Here is a 20,960-nt window from a genome sequence, read left to right as displayed (position 1 = left end):
GTGACCCATAAGCAGACAGCGCAGTCATCTCCGGAGTCTGTCTGCGAGAGGACGTGTAGTTTGTTTATCGCTTCATTTTATTTCCTTATCTGTTAAATTAGTGTTAATTAAAGTTTACTTTTGCCTAATAATGGCAGGAAATATGGCCAGAATCGTTCGTTTGAGTACCGTGTATTCTAACGAGTTTAATCAATGTTTAAAGAGAAATTCTCAAATTATTAGCCAAGGCTTAGGGTTATTTAGTTCGCGATATTTACATTCAACTTCTATTAAAAACGCTATTCCCAAAACATCGTTTTCCTTGTACACGGATGAACATGAGGAAATGAAAAAGACGGTCCGTAAGGTGAGAAAATTAATTCGAACAGACAATCGGTAATTAATTCTAAGGCAATGGGTGTTGCTAAGGGAAGGTTGTTACTTGTATGTTCTTAGATCTAGATTAGGCCTACATCAATGGTACAGGTACAGTTATTATATGTTGGTTATGTAGTTAATAGATAAGGATATTAACCCCTACGTTGATAAATGGGAAGAGGAGGAATTGTTCCCAGCGCATGAAGTATTTAAGAAATTTGGACAAGCTGGCTTGTTGGGCATTACCAGATCTACTGGTAAGCTCATGCAAAACCCCTTTCCTTCCATTAAAAGTCTAGTTTGAACTAAAACCATTTTTTATTTCAATAAGAATATGGTGGCCTTGGTCTTGATTATTCCTACACCTTGGCTTTTATGGAGGAACTTGGTTTTGCTAATGCTGGAGGTGTGCCTATGGGTATTGCAGTACACACAGATTGCTCTACCCCTGCACTAGCTAAGTATGCTCTGATAAAAGTACTCTTATCTCTTCTCTGAATAGAGATAAACCAATACTCGGATAATGAACTCTCTCTTATGTCTTATGAAACAGTTTTGGAAGCCCTGAACTTAAAAGTCTGTTCTTAGCTCCTTCAATAGCTGGTGATGTTGTTTCTTGTCTAGGAGTTAGTGAAGTTGGGAGTGGCTCCGATGTAGCCAGTTAGTTTTAAATTTAATATTTACTCATGGTACCAAATTATATGAATTAAAAATAATTCAAACCTATATTTAGGCATTAAAACTACAGCTAAAAGAGTGGGTGATGATTTAGTCATAAATGGGGGTAAAATGTGGACCACAAATGGGTGTCAAGCGGATTGGATGTGTCTTTTAGCGAATACCAATCAAGGTCCACCACACAAAAACAAATCTTTGATTTGTATGCCAATGAATTTGCCAGGTTTAAAAGCTAATTATTTTGCATAATTTAATTTTGAACCAAAAATTGATTGAGGAAAATTGAAATTTTACTCTTAGGAGTGAATATCTCGAAAAAAATTAAGAAAATTGGCAACTTGTGTTCTGACACTGCCCAATCATTCTTTGAAGATGTTAGGGTACCTGCAAAGTACATTATTGGTGAAGAAGGCATGGGTTTTACTTATCAAATGCTGCAATTTCAAGAAGAGAGGCTGGCAATGTGTGCCATATGTAAATGAATTTAAATTTCTCCTTAAAGGGCTCCTTCGGACCCCTAGACACATGGCCCCGCGGATTTCCATCCCCTCTTCATAGACGATCTTCCTCAACACTTTGCCCCACCGATTTCCGACCCCTAAGTAGTTCCCTCCTTGTTAATATCCCCCTTCTTTCACTCCCTCCATCTGGTTAGGTAGGGGGGGCTCGGAAATCCGCGGGGCCATGTGTCTAAGGGTCCGAAGGAGCCCTTTAAGAACACCCCCAAGTTTAAAAACAATATTTTCTCTTTCAAAAATTCAGCTCTAACTGGGTTTGACCGAGCCATTGAGATGACCATTGATTATTTAAGGGATAGACACGCCTTTGGTCAACCATTACTTTACAATCAGAGCATACATTATAAGTTAGCTGAAATGAAAACTGAAGTTGAAGCTCTTAGAGCCTTAATTTATCGTGCAGCTGGTGAGAATGTTTGTTTACTCATCCCCACAGTTTTAAACTGAAAAAGCCAATTTGAAATTTGGTTATTTTCAATTTTGATATTAGCTGGACTAATTGAGGGCGAAAATGTCACTCTATTGGCGACTATGGCTAAGATCAAAGCTGGCAAATTATCCAGGGAAATACCTGATGCTTGCCTGCAATTCTGGGGTGGAATGGGATACACAACAGAAGCCCCAATTAATCGACTTTATCGAGACTCCAGATTGGTTTCAATTGGTGGAGGAGCTGATGAAGTTATGCTATCAATTATTTGCAAATTTATGGGAACACTTCCTCCTCAACCCAAAAAATAATAATATAATACCATTTTAATGCTCAATTTTGTTGATATATGATTGGAGAATAATGTTTATGTAAATGATTAAAGTTTAATAAATATATATATTTTTATCAAATTTGATGAACTTTCCTACAAATTAATCAGGGCTGTGCGGGTCCAGATTTTTGGGTGTCGGGTAAATTTCGGGTAATAGAAAATTGTACCCGCGGGTATCGGGTCCAATTTTCAATTACCCTTCGGGTCTTCGGGTCCTTCAAGTTCAAAATCCCCAAAATTAGCTTTTGGGTCCAATTCGGGTCTCTGCTTTACCTTAGAGTCCAATTAAAAGCTAGATTTCAAAGCTGAGCCATTATCCCCCATAGTGTAATTCATTAAACAATATTAATTAATAACTTAATACTGATTAAATTATTTAATTATGAAAGGCAAAAGTATTGAAACACGCGCGGTAACGACTCATGAACTGGACCCTTCAGACTCAGGCGGGTATTGGCAAAGGCTTAAAATTGGGACTCGGGTACCCGTTCGGGTCCTAAAAGATGTCTTTCGGGTATCGGGTCGGGTACCCGACCCGGACCCGAAGGCGGGTACCCGCACACCCCTGAAATTAATGCTGTTAGAATTGAAATGTGGAAATTCAAATAAAACTGATAATATAAGAATGGTAAATCGCCACAATTTTCTAGATAATTGATAAAGATATCAATCCATTTGTTGACCAATGGGAAGATGATGAAATTTATCCAGCTAAAAAAATATTCAAAAAGTTTGGTGAAGCTGGATTATTGGGTATTTCCAAACCAACTGGTACGATCTAAAATTAAATTAATTTATTTTAATTACATTAATTAATGTATTTAAAAGACGCCGGAATGAATAACAGATAACATTAACTAAATAAGAGCTGCACCCTTAAACACATATCGAAATTTTTAAAATAATCTTATTGGCTTAACATGGTGATAAATAAGTGTGTTCTGTTAATCTCAGTCGTCTTGCTTCGTTTAAATTAATTCATACATCATATTTATTGTTAACACAAAACATAATTGGCTCTGTTATAGAATATGGTGGGTTAGGTTTGGACTACACATTTAGTTTGGCCTTTTTGGAGGAACTAGGATGGGTTAATTGTAATGGAGTTCCTATGTCCATTTTCGTTCATACTGAATGTTCCACGCCGGCTTTGGCCAAGTAACGGGAATTTAATAGTATAATATTGTTAGTGTCTAACTGTAATTTAACCATAGTTTTGGGTCTGACGAACTAAAGCGCGAGTTCTTGGCCCCCTCAATTGCGGGAGACGTTGTATCTTGTATAGGGGTCAGTGAAGTCACTGGAGGATCCGATGTGGCCAGCATTAAAACGACTGCCAAGAGAGTCGGTGACGATTTAGTCATAAACGGTGGTAAAATGTGGATAACCAATGGTTGTCAAGCTGATTGGATGTGTCTACTGGCAAACACCAATCAAGGACCAGTCCATAAGAGCAAATCATTAATATGCCTACCCATGAACACTCCTGGAATAACCGTAGCTAAAAAGATTAAGAAAATGGGTAACCTTTGCTCTGACACTGCTCAGATTTTTTTCGAGGATGTTAGAGTACCCGCCAAAAACATAATTGGAGAGGAAGGAAAGGGTTTCACCTACCAAATGATTCAGTTTCAGAGTGAACGTCTCGGGGCTTGTCCTCAATGTAAGATTTACTTTTCCTCCTTCCTCATTCAAAACGGAGGGGTCCGACATTTATCACGAGATGAAAGAGGAAATCACATAATCAAATGCCCTTAACGAAATTCCGTTCGCTTTATTTGGAAGTGTCCGGCCCCTTTTTCAAAACACAACCTGAACCATCTACAATTCATTATAGTATGCGTTACTTTGGACCGAGCCATCCAAGAAACGGTAAATTATTTGACAGAACGAAAGGCATTTGGTCATCCACTTATTCACAACCAATCCTTGCACTATAAATTGGCTGACCTTAAATCGGAAGTAGAATGTCTTAGAGCGCTCGTTTATAACGCTGCCAGTAAGTCCCAGGCTGTAAACTGGTTCTCAAAAGAATGGTTTTATTAAAAACATGGGACGAACTTACTTTTCCAGGTAAGATGAAAGATGGGGAAGACGTGACTTTCATGGCTTCAATGGCGAAGTTGAAAGCTGGGAAATTATCTAGAGAAGTTTCGGATGTTTGTCTACAATTTTGGGGTGGGATGGGATATACCAAAGAGGCCTTTATCAACAGAGTTTATAGGGATTTGAGATTAACTTCTATTGGAGGCGGTGCGGATGAAGTTATGATGTCAATTATTTGTAAATATATGAATATACTCCCCTCAGCTAAGAAGTAATCAAGTGTCAGGTAATGTAACCTACCTCAAGCTGTAAGAACAGTTACATCAAGGGGCAATTAATTTTGACAAATTTTAGTGAAAACATCTTCCTACAAATACTTTACATATGATTAAATATTATTTTGATATATTCGACTTTAATGTCTAAAGTCTTTCTATGTACACATTATATACAAATATGAATTCATTTTATCGTTCGGAAATAATAACAGACTATAATCTTAAAGATCCATTAGTTAATGAAATGGTCAATAATCGTTACGTAAAAGTATTATCTAAAAATTGATTTAAAAATACAGTCGCTACTGGTTCCACGCTTGCCAGAAGCCCAAACCATTCGCGTTTTGTCTATCTAATCAAAAAGAAAATGGTAAACTATAGTAAAATAAAATCTTGATCGCGGTTATAAGGCGTTCCTCCTTTATAAGCCTCATAGTTTTTCAAAACTAAGCGCGCTAGTCATGTCTTTCAAGGCTTTGGCACTGGTCCGTACCAGAAATTGAAGTTGGTGCTCTTCGCAAGCGCTAATGTTCTTGTGGCTGCGCACCAATAATCTGAGGTTTTGAGCTCGTTCAATGTCCAACCACCTCTGAAGGGTTTCCTCCATTCTTTGACTTCCGGAGGCGGAGAGACAACCGTAGACTTTGTCCTTCGGACCCCAAAGATGGAACTCCAAGAGGTTTTTGGCTTTGGACAGACTGGAGGCTTTCTCTTGAGACAGAGCTTTGGCAACTGTGATGAAAATCTTTCTGGCGCACGGTGAAAGGGGAAAGTTATGGTTACCGTGGTTTAACGTTTCCGCGTCCGGAATATGCAAAACCCTGAGCAAAAATATTAAGGCGTACTGGCAGAGACTGACTTTGTCTAAACTACCGTGGCCCTCGCTTTCCGTCACGAAATCGCCAGACAAGAAGATCAGATTACTCATCTGATCTTTCTCGTCCTTCGACAGAATTAATTCTTCCTGATTCATGTCCACGTCTTCGGTTCCGTGGGCTTGCAATATTTTTAGAGCATTAATAAGTTGAAGATAAACGAAGCATAGTTCTTTTTCGAAAACGGACGCGTCTCCTTTTTCGATGGGTATCGATTTGTCGAAGAAATAGCTTTGTATAGAACCTACATCCGATTTGGGCAGGATGTAGATTTGAGCTTGGACCGTGTCCGACGTGGCTTGATTGCACCAACTGACATCGATACTCGAACGAGGCAAAAGATCGCTGAACTTCCCGAGAAAAAAGTTCTTGGAGAAAGTCTCCCTTCTAAGTAGTCCGCTGGGATGAGCGGTGACCAATAAGGTCACTTCCCGTTTAGGAGTGTGGCGGAATACAGCGTGGTATATCACTTTGTCGCCAATGATGCGCACTGGGTTATTCTGTTGCAAGTAAAAGTCTTCCCAAGTGACGTTTCGACCGTCTGGTTTTTGAAACACGTTTGTTTTCTGATTCAAAACCTAAAAGATTGCAATGTTAATCAAGGAGTGGAAAATTAACTCGACTAAAGGTCTTACCTGATCGATTAGTTTGGCCAATACTTCATGGTTGGCCGCTGCCACTATGGCGTAACTCTGCTCCAGGCTGAGCCAAGCCATCGTGTCAATTTTATCTCCGCACTGACTTCCAGGCGGTTTATTGGGACCGTCACCTTGACGATCGTACACTGCTCCACGTTGTACAGTGACTGTTACCCGGTCCGAATCACGCCAGAGTGTGTCCTGGCTTGATGTGGATTCCTCTGGTTTCGGTTCCTTAATAATAATTATAGAGTTAACACCTAGATGATTTAAATTCGGACGCGAGGTGGTTATTAAAATAATTATTAAACCGTGTACCACCGTTAATAAGCTCGCGTGAATGACACTGAAAGAGGCGAGAATTTATCGCCCGTGACAAAGGTTCAGTTAAATTCAATCGTCTCTTCCTTCATGACATTACTATAGGTACAAACCTGCGTGGCAAAGTCAAAGGTGCACATAGAATAGCCATCGGTATAGATAGGTTCTGCGTCGGAGTATGTTATTTCGTCGGTTATCTTTGAGTTTTTAATAAGGGTTTGGTGCGAATTAGTGAAAAATAAAGAAAAAAGTGGTGCGTTTTAGAAGATTCGAAATTTAAGAAAGATTAAGCTTGTTATATACGCGACCCCGTTTTAACTCACGTCGCTTTGGGTGTTGTAGTTGGAATCGGTTTCGACTCCCACCAGTTCATAGGCGTTATCATCATCGTAGTAAGGCGTCGAAAGCTGCTCCATTGACCCTGGAGTTGAAGGTCGCGAATTAGGGAAGCGTTCGGGTTTCTTCGGCGCCATGGGTGATCGAACGTCTCCTTAATCACGGAAAAATTGGAAGAAAAGTCCGCAATTAAAATCTAGTAATGATTGAGTGGAACACGTTCGTTCCAAAACTTAGAACGACGCGCATAAAAAGCCGGTTTTAGTGTTCATTTTTACCCAAATTCGCGTATTCAGATTTCATGCTGGGCCTGAATAGACGTTTTGGTACTTGGGGTTTTGCCGGAAGTAAATTTGACGTACCGTTACTAACCACCACGTTGGCTTCATCCTACGGTTTAAGAAAGAAGAGTTTTAAAATTGACTTTGATGACGCATTGTTTAACGATATTACCTTATCAGTTTTATTCAGGGGAAGGGACTTGAGTCTGGGTGGAGGGGGTGGTTTAGGAGGGCGGATTGGTTTGCCATGACTGCTTTTAGCTGACGGGGTCGCTCCTTGAGTAGAATCCACGGACGCGCTTGTTGGGCTAGATCCGGTTGGCTTGGGCGTTTGACTATTAGGCGAAAATGTGGACAGGATAGTTGAAGAATTTTCTATATCATGGTTTTCCGAATTGCCTGGAACCTGAAAAGAAATTGATTAAGATGACTCTCGCTATAGTTTTTCTCTCTGGTTCTATATTATATTTTAGCCACGTATAATAGCATTCTTTCGTAATAATTCTTCTCGCTCAAGTTTACCGCTCTAGGCTAATAAAACTCTCTTGAAGATATTTTTCTAAAAGAGAGGCCATTAGCAGCTAGCGCGTTGTGTGGGGCCCTCCTATATTAATGTTTCAAAGATGAAGAAAGGGGAAGTATAGGCCTCTCGAGCGCGGCGCACGCTTTGTGTAATTATACAAGCTATGAGAGTACTAACCTGCATGGACGTCGGTCCGTTGTTTCTCGGGCATCCTTGCCAAGTGGCTTCGTCGTCATAGATGCCGTCTTGAGATACGGACAATTGACTACTTGACAGAGATCTTTCGCTGGACGAAATTGGGCTGCAATCGTACGCTTTAGATATGTTGATTACTTCACTGGACGATTGAACCGAGGCTCCCCCTTCCTTGCTGGCCAAATCCATCGGATGAATTATTTCCAATTTCATTTTTGTTCTGTCAAAATCATTGTTCTTCCATGCTTTTGGGTTGAGGCTGGTTGGTGAAACCGGTTGTTGAACGTGGAAGATGTTATCCAATGTCTCCGTGTCTTTCCCACGTTTTAAGAATTTTTTGATCGAGAATTTGTTGGTCTTTTTGCTGCTTTTGGCGCTCTCGTCGAAATTAAGAAGCGCGAGTACTTTCTTACCATGGACGGCCGAAATAGTGGCGCTTTTACCTTTCGACGATCCGTTTCCGTTGTTAGGGGTCGAGTATATGGCCGGTTTTCCATAGATGGTGACGTTACCGTAGTTTGTTTCAGTTTCTGTTGATACTTGATTGTGAGAAGAGGCGGTTGACATAGTTGGGGTCGAAGGGGTGCTTTGGGAAGTGGGAGGAAGACGGTCTCCCTGTTCCATTTGTTTCGGAGGCGACGGTGCTGGTCGTTTGGAACCATTTCCGTGCCGGGCTAGTTCCAGTTCTTGAGCCAGAGCCGCTAATCTTGATTCGCGATTTTTCGCGGTTTCCTTTTCCGGGCTACCTGTGCTCTTCCTTTCCGCTTCTGGGAAGATGTTTGTCTCTGCGTAATGACAAACTGGGGTTCTTCGAACTGTGGCAACGTGTGGGATGTTCGCTTGATTTTCGGTATGGATAATGGTGCTGGACACCGCGTAGTAAATCGGGGTCTCCTCGCCGGAATCAATGGAACTTCGGGTCGAGCTAGACGGGGAAGATTCTTGGGTGGTATTAGAAATTTTTCGAAGGCGACCATAAACGTTCTCCGATTCGGGAGACGGAGCGAACTTGACTGATTTTCTCGTTGGATCTGGAGAAGCGGAACGAGAGTCGTCACGGGCCGTAGAAGAGGCGATCGACGTTCTTTCGGGCTTGGAGGGTTCGCTAATTGGTTTCGACCCTCCGGTCTCGGACGCGGAGTCTCTCTTTTCCGAACCTGTTGTTTTTCCGGAGGCGTCCTGAGCGGAAGACGTCGCGTTTCCGATCTTGTTCGACAAGTTCAGCTCCGCCGAACAAACGAAGGTGCCGCTCGTCGTGGAAGTACCCGAATCGGAATCCTCCGTCGCATCAGTTGAGGAGGACGAGTTTCTGTTAGCCACAAAAAGGTCACCTTTGCCGGGGGTGTAAATGGCGCTCTCGTCTGGATCGGGGTCATCCGCCGTTTTCCCGTGAAGAAACGATTTTCTAGCGTAGGCCATGGATTGAGGACTATCCTTGTAACCATTGGACATTTTCGTCTCTATTTGAGTAACACGATTTCGATCGCTGTTACCATCAATGATAAGTTTGGGAGATTCTTTAGCAATTGAGACTTCCTTGTTCTTTACCGAATTGTCTTCGCTTTTAGTTTCAGCGGTTACTTTGATTTTGGTAGATTCGCTACCGTTAATTTTTACAGCTTCATTTTTGGGCGCGTCTCCTTCGTTTTTCAGGCTTTTCAATTTATTCTCGATGGCGGAGATTACGTCGTCGCTGGCTTTAATTTTAGGATTGAGTCTGTCTTTCGCCTCGACAATCGTTTGCGCGGTCTCCCTCAAGAAAGGTTTGACGGACGCCTGTGGTGGGGCCGGATCCTTTCTCCGTATGCAAGGATGTTGGGACGGAGACTGATGAACAACGCCATTCGGTGTCTTAACCTTATTCTCGCTTTTGTTTATATCCGATGTTTCCTTTTCCCGAACTGAGATATTTTTATCCTCTTGATCCCCCTCTTTCTCCGAAACCTTTACTCCGCTAGTACTCTTCTTCTTATTCTCCAACAACACCACCGCCTCTTCCTTCTCTTTCGTCCCATTTGGCAGGGATCCATTGGAAATATTGTTGGATTTTTTACTCTCCTCGGTTGAACCGTTAGTTAAACAAGACGCGCGTAACAGGTTGGCGTTATCCGAATTGAACTCTGTGTTTTCTTTCGTGATCTTCGTGATGGCTCGATCCTCATCCGTGCAGTCCAGAGCTTCGATGGGAAAATCGCCATCGTCCGATCCGGTTTCCCAATCATTGTCGTCCGAATCGTAATCATTGCCACCGTAACCTATAACCAGCGGCGAATCTTCATCGAAACCGACGTTTGTCTTGCTTTTCTTGACCGATTTTGACTTCAAGATACCGTTCGGGATTACCCCGTTAGTATCCATCGTTAACTCTACGGTTTCCATCGAGTAGCCGTTTGTTAAGCCGTTAGACCGACTTAAGCCGTTCAGCTTGGTCACTTCTCCGTTGGGGGTGGATTTTTTATCGACGCCGTTCGTCTTGGTGGATATGGTTAAGAGTTTTCCCTGAAATCCGTTTTCTAATTGAAAAAATCCGTTCTTTTTTTCTTGCCTTTCGGCTAGTAGTGACGTCCAAGTTGTATGAAGCCCCCGAGACTGGTAAATGGTCGTGGCTTGAGAGACGTATCTGGTCCCGTTTTTATTGGTGATTCCGTTACGCAGTTGATGGGTTTCTACCGCGCACGAGACTGGCATTACGGGCGATTCATGATGGTGCTGATCAGACTCGTGATCGCCTAACGATTTGAAGCAGTTAGAACAGAGGTCTTTCTTCCAGGCGTTCTGGACGAAGTTCTGGCAAATGACGGACATGGCGATTACTCATAGGGGCCTGGATGGCCTCCCGACTCGTGGTCTCCGGCGCAATTTCCTGTAAATTAAGAATGAAAGAGTCGATTTAGTTTGAAAGTCGTTATGAAAAAGCTAAAAAATTTACGCTAATTATTTTAAATTGGTTGCATAATCAAGGAACGAAAAACCACAGTCTTCGTTAGCGACTTATACCTATTAATATTTTCATCCTTCACGTTTTACAGCTGATGATGGTAACGAAAAGGTTGGCGCGGGACTTACAGGTAATTTTAGGGGTAAGAGCGTTTCTTCGCTTACACTTCACGCCTGGTGCTTCTTCTAATGATTCCTGTTTCTGACTTTACGCTGTTACCCCCGCGGTCTAGCGCGGGTCGTATACTCTTAATTACCCAGAAAACAGGAAATTTTTTAGTGTACAAAAATTTCATTTTTTATAAAACGTTTTTCTTTAGAAATTTCGCCGCCTAAAGTACTTGCACTACATCTAGACCATCTAGAGCGCGGACCTTTTAGATTTATCATTTTTCTTTCCACAAGTGGATGAAATTTAAGGGGGCAAAATACTAAAACGTTCTACAAAATGCTGGCATTAAACCTGGAAGATTTGTTTTTGATAGCTTTTCCACTGAAAACATTTAAATATAAACTTTACGCCTGACTGAATTTTATGTACTTTTAGTTAAAAAAAAATCCTCGAGTGAAAGTTTCAGTTCTATATTGGTCGATTTTAATAGTGTAATCTTGTAGGTTTCTAGCTCACACAAGTCACTTTTGAACCGTGATTTGAGGAGAAAGTTCCAATTACAGACGTTTCTATAAATAAAACAAGGCCCTTCAGTCGAAGTCCTCGCTCTTGAAAGTCAAAGCTCGCCAAGTTTAGATTATTATAAGCTAATTTTGACTTGACGCCTAATTCTTAAGGAAGATAGACGGCCAGAACTCTCTCTCTCTAGCTTTCTCAAGAAGATTTAGTAGATTGGCCTCACTCCCAATTACGTCAGGTCTTGCGTGTAACAATTTTTCCCGTTATTTCAACCATCCACGAGACGATGGGGCAAGTGTCATAAAAATGTTTCTGAAATCCCTCAGACTGTCAGACATTGAGCTCCTTTAATGTTAGTGACTTAAATTCCAAACAAACAAAGTTTGCAACTAGCTTGTTTCTCCGCTTATGTTCGTTCAATTTGAAGGCAGTTATGCGGGTGTTTGAACCGTTTGGTGTACGAGTAAAATTAAATCGTGTACAAAGAAAAAAACGTTATTTTAAATTTATTCACATCCGGATAAATTCTTATTAATATGAAATTAATTTTCTACCATACTTCAAAAGCATTCACGTAATCGTGAGACATTCTGGTCTGTACAAACACCATAGATCCTCGCTTAAATGCATTCAACAGATGCTACTTAAGCATTTAACCACGCTTAATACACCAATCCACTTGACTTTTTTTGTGTTCCCCAACTTCCCTTACTCTCTTTTCAAGGTTTTCATCATCCATCTATTATGTTTATATTATAGCTTCATTCATTCATTCGTTCATTCATTCACGTGTTCGTACATAAGGAAGCGTGGATTAAATTTCTTTTAAAAATAGTACCTCAATATCACTTAAGATTTTAAGTGTTTAAAATTCAAGGTTGCGCTGCTAAGGTTTTGTTAAGATTCTACAAATAAATCCATATAGCTGGGATTTAAAAACATCTTAACAGTTTAAAATTATGTAGACGTAAAAAAATGCTATTTCAACTAACTATACAGGTCGTTGCACTTTTTTACAAAATTACATTTTTAAACCCCTTTTTTTATTCATCCAAATTTCGGCTCGGCTCCATATGACCATAACATACTCCATACAACACTCGCCATACATCCGATAGGCGTAATTATATCATTGAATTTCAAGTTTTGCATCAGACTTTTTAGGTTGGAGAGCTATACAGGGTGTTTCTGATAAGTTTGCCATAAATTAAGGGGATGTTCTTCATGCGATTTCTCGTCGAAAATGTAAACTTCTATCTCAATGTTCCCAAAGAACATCCCCCTTAATTTATGCCATGCAGACTTATCAGAAACACCCTGTATATAGTGTCCATACGTATACATACATAACATTCCTAAGAGAGTTCGACGCACTACAGGTGTCACGCTTTCACGAACTTGAAAATTGAAAGCAAATATCTTATCTGTCGCTGTAGTAAAAATATACATTTTATCCGATCTTCTAATAAACTTTTATACTCTTAATTTATCTACTACTTCCTTTGGGGCAAATGCAATTTTATTGGTAAGTTGACCATCCCGTAACATTTTAAAACACGCTTTGAATTGATGGTACCAGCACGAATCCGCCCTTAGGCGCAACAATTTTGTAAACTTTAAACTTCCCATTTTTGGAGAAATCCAGTCTTACGAGTTATCTTGTTTTACAATTTAAAAAGCCAATGAAGCTTGTCAAGAGGGCCTGGAGCATAATGCTATAACAATCTTCAAAAGTATAAGTCTTCCGTAGGAGCCTGTATCGGCACGAGACGCTCTTCTACACTTTTATAAAGAAAGAAATATCCCTTTCGTGAACCCAAACTTATGAAGAGTATTACAGGGTTAGGGTTGTACTAGTGATAACGAATAACTCGCTATCCCTTAGGCACCTCCTTGAAATATTGGACCTAAAATTGGTCGAAAAAGATCCACCCTTACGTATCTATCATGAAGGATTTAGATTGAACATTTTTCTTCTTCATTAAATTAAAACAGATTTATATATATAGGAAATGCTTCGTTCAGAAGTACGAGAGTTTCTTGAACGATAAGAGGCTACAGGAACTCTATAGAGCTCCACCGAAGGAATTTAAAGAGAAAAAAAGAGTAAAAATAAGTTTATGGGAATCCTATGGAATGTGCTTTCAATTTTTATAATCAGATTTTGGTATTTCGTACCATGAATTATATATATGACTTTGCAATTCGTGATTCTTGCCAAAAACCCTTAGACCCTTTCCTAAGAAATAACTTCGTGGAAAATTCCAAGAAAGTCTCTTACGATAAGACTAGGTTATTTTTGATAAGTCTACCATGTTCTTTGGGATCCCAAACATTGGCATCAAATAAATGAAGGAAATAGTCACAAATGTGGGTTAATTAATTAGCTTTACCATTAATAGTAGATAAAGATTCAATAAGGTTCGTAGATTGAAGACAATTGAAGACTGTCCTACTCCACATGTATGTCTATTCCCTTGGACGATGTTTGGAAGCACATATCTTCGCAGCTAAATGTTGAAACCCCCATGCTCTTTGATGACACTTCCCACTCACTTTGACACTAATAACACACCCTATTTTATACCAGACTTATCAGAAACACCCTGTATATAAACCTCACTAATATATCAAGTAATTAGAATTTTAATTCAACCCATTTATAACTCATTAATAACTATAACTATACAATAAGACGATTGAACTTTTGATGAAATTCGGAACCAGTTCAGGAGACATTAAGTACCGCTAATTAAAGTCTTGAAATATATATATATAAAAAAAAGAAATTAAACAAAGTCCCCAAGGTTATTAACGCCAAAGTTTACGTGTCGAAACCTTTTAATTCTTACAATACGGTGTCGTTAAAACCAGTTATAATATTTTAAGGGGATGAAGTTTTGACCCATATTTATTTTGCAGTTCCGCGCGCGATGATGTCGAGCTGTTTGACAGAAATAGAAGACACCGTCTTCTCTATAATAACCCCCTTAATTGGAACCAAATTAACAATCACAAATCATATTCTTCTTTCGTCCCTATAAAAGGTAAGAAGAAGAAAATAAAACCACGGGCCGACCTAAATCCAATTCCTTTTTCCAAGGGGATGATTACTTTGAATTTATGGTTAGAGTAATAAATCAGAATGTTTGTTGTAATAATTACGATTATTTTTATTCTAATTTGGACTAATTCTGCATATTTTTCTTATAATTAACACTTCTTTTCTGAGAAATTACGTATCATTCCTAACATAAGTTTATAAGATACGTTCCATAAGTATGACACTTCTAGAGACTTACAGCTCGAGCTAGTTCGAGAACGACAAGCGAGAATTGATTGGCTACACTCAGTTTTTGCAGGACTTCCATCTTCCTATTTAGTCTGCATTACTAAGCCTTTGACAGCGCCTCACCAGGCGTCGCTTTACCTCTAATCCATGACCTACGTCACTTCATGACAAGCTCCAGTTTGTAACCAGTGACAAACTTATGGATGAACATATCTTATGAACTTACGCTCCTAATGAATTATGCATTGCTAACAAATTATGTACGCGTATAAGATGGCATTGTTCCTCTTCAAAATACCATATTGAGAAATAATATATTCAATAAATTACGCCAGTGTTTTTCCCCTCGCCCTTTTTATTTTCTTTAAAGAGGCCCACTTTCTTGGCTCAAATATAGGCCTAACTGGCAACCAGACAAAAACCTTCAAAACGGATGTAGTCACGTGGTATCCACCCACGATTCGAATACAAACAATAATATCGGCCCCCAAATAAAAAAGAACACACTATATATCTTTAGCCTTAACTTTAAAAATATTTCGGTTAGTAGTTTAAAAAGAAACCGCATGCTCTTCTTCTAAGTTCTAACGCGAAAGATTCACGAAAACTGATAGTATTATATTATGTTATATTATATTATATTATATCATAACATAACTGACCCCGCCCCGATCTATATACTCATAGGAAAAAAGATACTCCCTTTGATATAGGCCTAGAACCACGGGGCGATTCACGATATTCACGGTCAAGTACAAGTCTACGCACGTGAACCACATAAAGCAAAAAAAAAACGTGTTTTTGTAACTTCATGAGCTAGGTTTTAATGCAGAAATATTTTAATGGATTTATTTTTTTTTTGGGTGTGGCATCGTCGAATATTTTGTTTTGATATCATCGTCACGAGTTTAGACTTATATATATTACGAGTGTATTTAGGGATGAATACGTATTTTAGATTGGTTATTTAGATTGGCCAAAAATGGGTGCTCGACTTAGTGAAATCTGATTGGTGAATTTCGATGCGTTTTAGTGTTGGGGTCACGAATACAATGTGAACCAGCGTATTTTATTTTTTAGAAAATATGCTAAGGAATGGAAGTCTCCTTTCTAAGCTTTGATGGAGCGCGTTTATTTGTTTAAAACAACACATTTTGCACTTTAAAGGACACCACAAGTCGCTTGCGAAGCCAAGAACTTTGATAAGGTGTCATTTCTAAAGGATGACCTCTGATAGTTCAATTGCTTTTCAAGAATCTTTTTATTCTCTCTTTCATTTCTTTATAGCCATTTTAAATTTGAATAATTGAAGTTCTCCTGTTATTATAGTTGATTTTTGACTGGGACTCAACAAAATTGAGTCCCAGTGTACAATAAATTTTTAATTAAAAAAACCCCAAATTATTTTACACATTTTCTTGAACATTTACCATATAATCATTTTCCTCAGATTTTCGATTAAAAATAAATAAGACTTGGCAACACAAACGTACATACCATTTTTAACAGAAATGAGAAAACCAACGTCAGCCCTAACCAAAGTACATTCAGAAACTGCCAACAAAATCCAAAGTTCTACTAGTGTTATATGATGCGGGGGAAACGCGTCTATAAGTTTCGAAACTTTTCGACGCATGGCATAAACACCTGTTTTAACTTACGAGCTTCTTTTTGTGTTTGCGTATACAGTAAATATATATACATATTGGCGTCTATACAACATCTACCTTAATTTCAAGTATATTCTATCATACATACGTAATTTAAGCAAAGTCACAAGGACAATAACAGAAAAAAAAATATGATGTTATAAATCAATTTTTCTAATTTCAAATAAAAATGACGTATATACCTTTGGTAGCTTACGGAAGGGATTATTTTATAGAAGTACACGTACATGTACACGTACACGTACGTCTGTATGTACGATTTAGTATAAGGTTCAGTGACCCGCTAATCCAACATTTTCCAACAAACGTTTATTATAATTTATTTAATACAATGTGATATTTTATATTTCAGTTCCTATAAGAATTAATTATCAAAATTTGGACGGATTTATAAATACGTCTGGCTTACAGGATACGCCGTCATAAAAACAATAATACGTTAATGAGGTCATATCTGATCTTGACTTTCAAAACCCTTCTTTTTTGAGTCATTTAAATTTATAATTTATGCAAATAATTATATATTTTTTTCGGAATTTAATTTCAATTTATTTTCCGCTTCTGTAAGTACGATTGGTTGAAAGGGTTGAAGGCTTAAGAGAGATCGGACACTTGGTCAATTGAAACAAAATATGATTCATATTTATTATAATTATATTATTTATAATTTTATATCAGAAAACACAAAGTACACCAAAATACTGCTTGAATACTAAAAATTACTGTAGAATGTTGCAATAACGCCCGCATAAATAAACTTTACAAGTGAAGGTCCCCTCTGGTACATTTTAATAAGTGGTTTTTCCAGATTCTCATACTCGATCTATAACATTCATTAGTTTCAAATCATTAAATAAATTAGTAAGTTACAACCGGATCTATATTTCAAAGTATTTCCAGACATCATTTCTCCACATCTTTTTGGGTAAAGGATATTAATCTAATAATGCTTTCGGAAAGTTTAAAAATAGGTTGATACATCGTTTCGTTTCATATAAATCCGTTTCCATTTTTATTTTAGATCCAAATAACCTCCTAACCCTTATGTTTGTACAGATAGAGAGTAAAGACAGCCTTAATATTTTAAAATTGACATTACATCCATAAATATCTATTATTTTTTTCCATTTCATTTTCCGTAGAGTAATTTTATTGGAGTGGGTGTAAAAATCCCTTTAAAAGTGCCTTAAATTTCAGCTAAGTCTCCATAAATATTACTCCATAGTAGCTGCAACAAATCAACCGAAAGATGCTATGCGGTTTATAATTTCCAATAAAATTTAGGATAAAAGAAAAAACCCAATATTTACTATGATTTATTAATAAAAAATAATAAAAAATAGGGAGTATTGTGTCAATATGTGTGGTTAGTCGGCCGTGAAAGTATTGTAGACATATATTTGTTTAATTACCTGTTTTTTTTTAATAACAAAGGATGAGAGATAAAAAAAATTATCTCTTGATTAATTAAATGAAAGGTTCACTAGCATTATTTTTTAATATTATTATTGTTATTTTGTTATTTTTCCTATAGTTTATTAGAATTGATTTTTATATTATTATGTTTTCCGTTTCCGTATTATTCATCGTTCTACTTTTTCATTTTAATAATTACAGAGTAAATATTAATATTAATATTAATATAAAAAGTGAGTGAACTTCTTCAGGGGCTATCTTCCTCAAATCACGAGTAAAAAAATATATTAACGAAGAGACAGCGAAATTTTAATAATACCTTTATGTTTAAAGATATATATTTTTTTATTAATGGGTGTGGCTGGATTTGAGTAAAAATCTCGTTTTTGACCTAGTTGGACCAAAATTACTGTTTTACATTCGATGGAAATTATTTAATGAGTGTTTTTAAATATAATTTTCGCTAGAAATAATATTTGAGGGGTAAGTGTTTTCGTAATCTTTAAGTGTTTATGGTATGGTATAATGAACCAGAAAATTTTACTCTCTTTTAGTAAAAATTCTGTTTAATTTTATGATTGGCGAGCCCTAGGCACTTAGGATATTAGTCATTTATTAATTGGACATACTTAAAGCTGACCCCTGACCTTCATCACAAAGTTGAAGATTTTTTATGAATTTCACAGGAGTAAATAACCATTTTAGATCTTTTTTTCTAAATTAATCCTTGCATGGGTAATTAATTTACCCATCATATATCATAATTGTAGTAATATGATGACCGAAAAAAACGGTAGTTTAATTTTTCCTAAATATTACTCCATAATATCCTCTGTGATTCGCATCTCTATTTGACAGTCGCCTAGTTTTAATCTAATTACCAAATATGTCGACCTTCGTTTTTTAATTGAAGTCTCAAAAAGAGCCGCAAGGTACACGTGACGTGACTCGTTCCATCATATACTATGGAACGCCGTTTCGGCCAAAATTATAGCTGGTTGTTGTCTAGATGGCGGGTTGTGGCCTACATGGCAGGTTGTAGTCTACATGGCGGGTTGTGGTCTAGATGGTAGGTTGTGGTCTAGATGGACTTAGAAATTTTTCTCTCTACCGAAATTTTGGTTCTTCACTGAGACTTAAGAAGCGTTCCACAGCCCCAGTTATTATATTTTCCGATGTATATGAATTGAATACTCTTACTTTAAATAACATTTGTGGAAATTTGTGACATTTCTTTATTCAAATTTTAATGGTCAAAATCTAAATGAATTTTCTGTATAATTTAAAGTAATGACTTCACGCCGAGGGGTCGGACAAATGGCGTTTTTGTATGCTGGATTTTGAATATATGATTTTGATATTTTAACGCTATTCTTTTGGAGGGCATTTAAGATTTCACTGTTAATTTTTTCATGGAAAATATTTAGGGATTTTGGGTTTTCGACAAAAATGTATGAGATTTTGAAAAGTGTCCAACCCCCTCCGCTTGACGCGGTAATATTGCATACAAAACCAGTTTATCAAGCATAATTAATGATTTCATACATTTATTTATTGATTTATTGAAACTGAAAAAAAAATCCTTCAATGAACGCCGCTTCAGTCTGAAGTATAACATTTTTCAAAGAGAAAAAACTAAGTCCATCTAGACCACAACCCGCCATCTAGACCACAAACCGCCATCTAGACCACAACCCGCCATCTAGACCACAACCCGCCATCTAGACCACAACCCGTCATCTAGACCACAACCCGTCATCTAGACCACAACCCGTCATCTAGACCACAACCCGCCATCTAGACCACAACCCGCCATCTAGACCACAACCCGCCATCTAGACCACAACCCGTCATCTAGACCACAACCCGCCATCTAGACCACAACCCGTCATCTAGACCAGAACCCGTCATCTAGACCACAACCCGTCATCTAGACCACAACCCGTCATCTAGACCACAACCCGCCATCTAGACCACAACCCGTCATCTAGACCACAACCCGTCATCTAGACCACAACCCGCCATCTAGACCACAACCCGCCATCTAGACCACAACCCGTCATAAACATAAGTCTATAATATTCGTATAGGTCTGTTAGATTCGCTTATGTCTCTAAGATTCCCATAAGCCTATAACATTCGCAAAAGAGGTGCAACAATTCTCTACTTAATTAGAACATTTTAATAAGGAACGAACAATACAAAAATCACTTAGTGTAAAGCGATTCCATTTGAATTATTTTAAAAATGGCATCGAGCATGGGCCAAGTATTCTTGGCCCATGCATCGAGAAAGGAACATAAAGCTACTAAGAGGATGTTCACTCCAGTTTTTATTTAAAGAGAAGACCATCAGATAATTTATTGCGCACTATTATATTATGATCCCACTGCAGCTTTTTGGTATTGTTGATATTGTATAGCAATATATCTACATATTGTAGAATGTTACCATTTAGCTTTAGTTTTGATACGGAATTAGTAAAATCATCTTTTTATAATTGAAATTGAGTTTTTTTCGAAAGTGCCCTTGGTCGATAAAATCAAAGTTATGATGATTTCAAGTTGAATAGTAAATTTCAGTCAAGAATCTAAACTATTGCGATTAATTAACAATTTCATAACAGTTTAATAGAATTTAGACCGGAATTTGAAAAATCGCGTCAAAATAAAGTAAAAAGGGAAATTTCAGACTTGAAGCATAACGGATACAGTACTTTCTAAGAATTTGCGAAGCTGGCTAATTTTTCTGTATTTTTAGTCACCTCGTACATCTAACGATGGGGTATTTACTATTAGTTTGGCTTGGTCTGAAAAAGTAGCGTTCGTCTTTTTAAAGGGAGAGTGAAAAAGGGATTTTTGATTTTCAAAGGGTGGGCAGTATGATTTGTCTATAACAGTGCAAATGTGAATGTACAACGCACATGGTAATGAACGCACTTAGAGTGGAAAGGGATAAATTATGTTAAGGCGATATTTTTCATTAATTGTTGACTTTAAAGGGGAAAGGCTTATGATCTATCTCTAACAGTGCAATGCAGAAGCACTGTGAAAATATTAAGGAACAAACAGTAATATCTGTAGTCTTTTATGAACACAAATTTATCATATTGCCTTACCTAAAACGAGAAATTTCATTCTCTCGATAAAATTTCTCATACTTTAAGCCGTGACTTTTCTAAGAATCCGAACTTTCAATACAATC

At 37.9% G+C, this 20,960-nt stretch overlaps 2 protein-coding genes across 7 annotated transcripts in view; one reads left to right on the top strand and one right to left on the bottom strand.

The window, feature by feature from the left end:
- The first annotated feature begins 4 nt into the window (after positions 1–4).
- On the top strand, positions 5–4,776 carry LOC149692069 (putative acyl-CoA dehydrogenase 6). 2 transcript variants are annotated; one of them, XM_089867732.1, is made up of 8 exons: positions 5–346; positions 494–614; positions 689–818; positions 911–1,017; positions 1,091–1,258; positions 1,336–1,509; positions 1,798–1,959; positions 2,044–2,396. In XM_089867732.1, exons 1-8 carry the CDS (start codon positions 131–133, stop codon positions 2,292–2,294), a joined length of 1,329 nt encoding a protein of 442 aa, XP_089723858.1. In that variant the 5' UTR covers positions 5–130; the 3' UTR covers positions 2,295–2,396. The 2 variants fall into 2 exon arrangements, with proteins under 2 accessions (XP_089723858.1, XP_089723859.1); XM_089867733.1 differs by lacking the exons at positions 494–614; positions 689–818; positions 911–1,017; ... (2 more) ...; positions 1,798–1,959; positions 2,044–2,396 and adding exons at positions 2,968–3,088; positions 3,346–3,475; positions 3,532–3,980; positions 4,155–4,316; positions 4,391–4,776.
- Positions 4,753–20,960, bottom strand: part of LOC149692068 (uncharacterized) — a 30,138-nt gene continuing 13,930 nt past the window's right edge. Inside the window, exons 1-8 of one of the 5 annotated variants that reach the window (XM_089867724.1) lie at positions 16,168–16,194; positions 7,793–10,673; positions 7,265–7,498; positions 7,090–7,201; positions 6,799–6,965; positions 6,589–6,672; positions 6,152–6,388; positions 4,753–6,094 (exon numbers count right to left, since the gene is read on the bottom strand). In XM_089867724.1, coding sequence (XP_089723850.1) covers positions 5,072–6,094; positions 6,152–6,388; positions 6,589–6,672; positions 6,799–6,965; positions 7,090–7,201; positions 7,265–7,498; positions 7,793–10,615 — 4,680 coding nt within the window. In that variant the 5' untranslated portion in view covers positions 10,616–10,673; positions 16,168–16,194 and the 3' untranslated portion in view covers positions 4,753–5,071. Of the gene's footprint in view, positions 6,095–6,151; positions 6,389–6,588; positions 6,673–6,798; positions 6,966–7,089; positions 7,202–7,264; positions 7,499–7,792; positions 10,674–10,807; positions 10,886–16,167; positions 16,195–20,960 lie in introns of those variants that run through there. The other 4 variants (XM_089867725.1, XM_089867722.1, XM_089867726.1 and 1 more) reach the window with 4 other exon arrangements.

Source organism: Phalangium opilio, unplaced genomic scaffold (assembly GCF_054372755.1).
Source record: "Phalangium opilio isolate 3A_F unplaced genomic scaffold, DU_Popi_V2 ptg000024l_1, whole genome shotgun sequence".
Classification (NCBI taxonomy): domain Eukaryota; kingdom Metazoa; phylum Arthropoda; class Arachnida; order Opiliones; family Phalangiidae; genus Phalangium; species Phalangium opilio.
The sequence above is the reverse complement of the archived record's forward strand: the minus strand, read 5'-3'. Positions and strand labels throughout refer to the sequence as shown.

Coding starts and splice junctions, on each gene's coding strand:
- LOC149692069 (XM_089867732.1), top strand. CDS start 131: ATGGCAGGAAATATGGCCAGAATCGTTCGTTTGAGTACCGTGTATTCT. Junction 615..688: donor GGGCATTACCAGATCTACTG/GTAAGCTCATGC, acceptor TATTTCAATAAG/AATATGGTGGCCTTGGTCTT. Junction 1,018..1,090: donor GAGTGGCTCCGATGTAGCCA/GTTAGTTTTAAA, acceptor ACCTATATTTAG/GCATTAAAACTACAGCTAAA.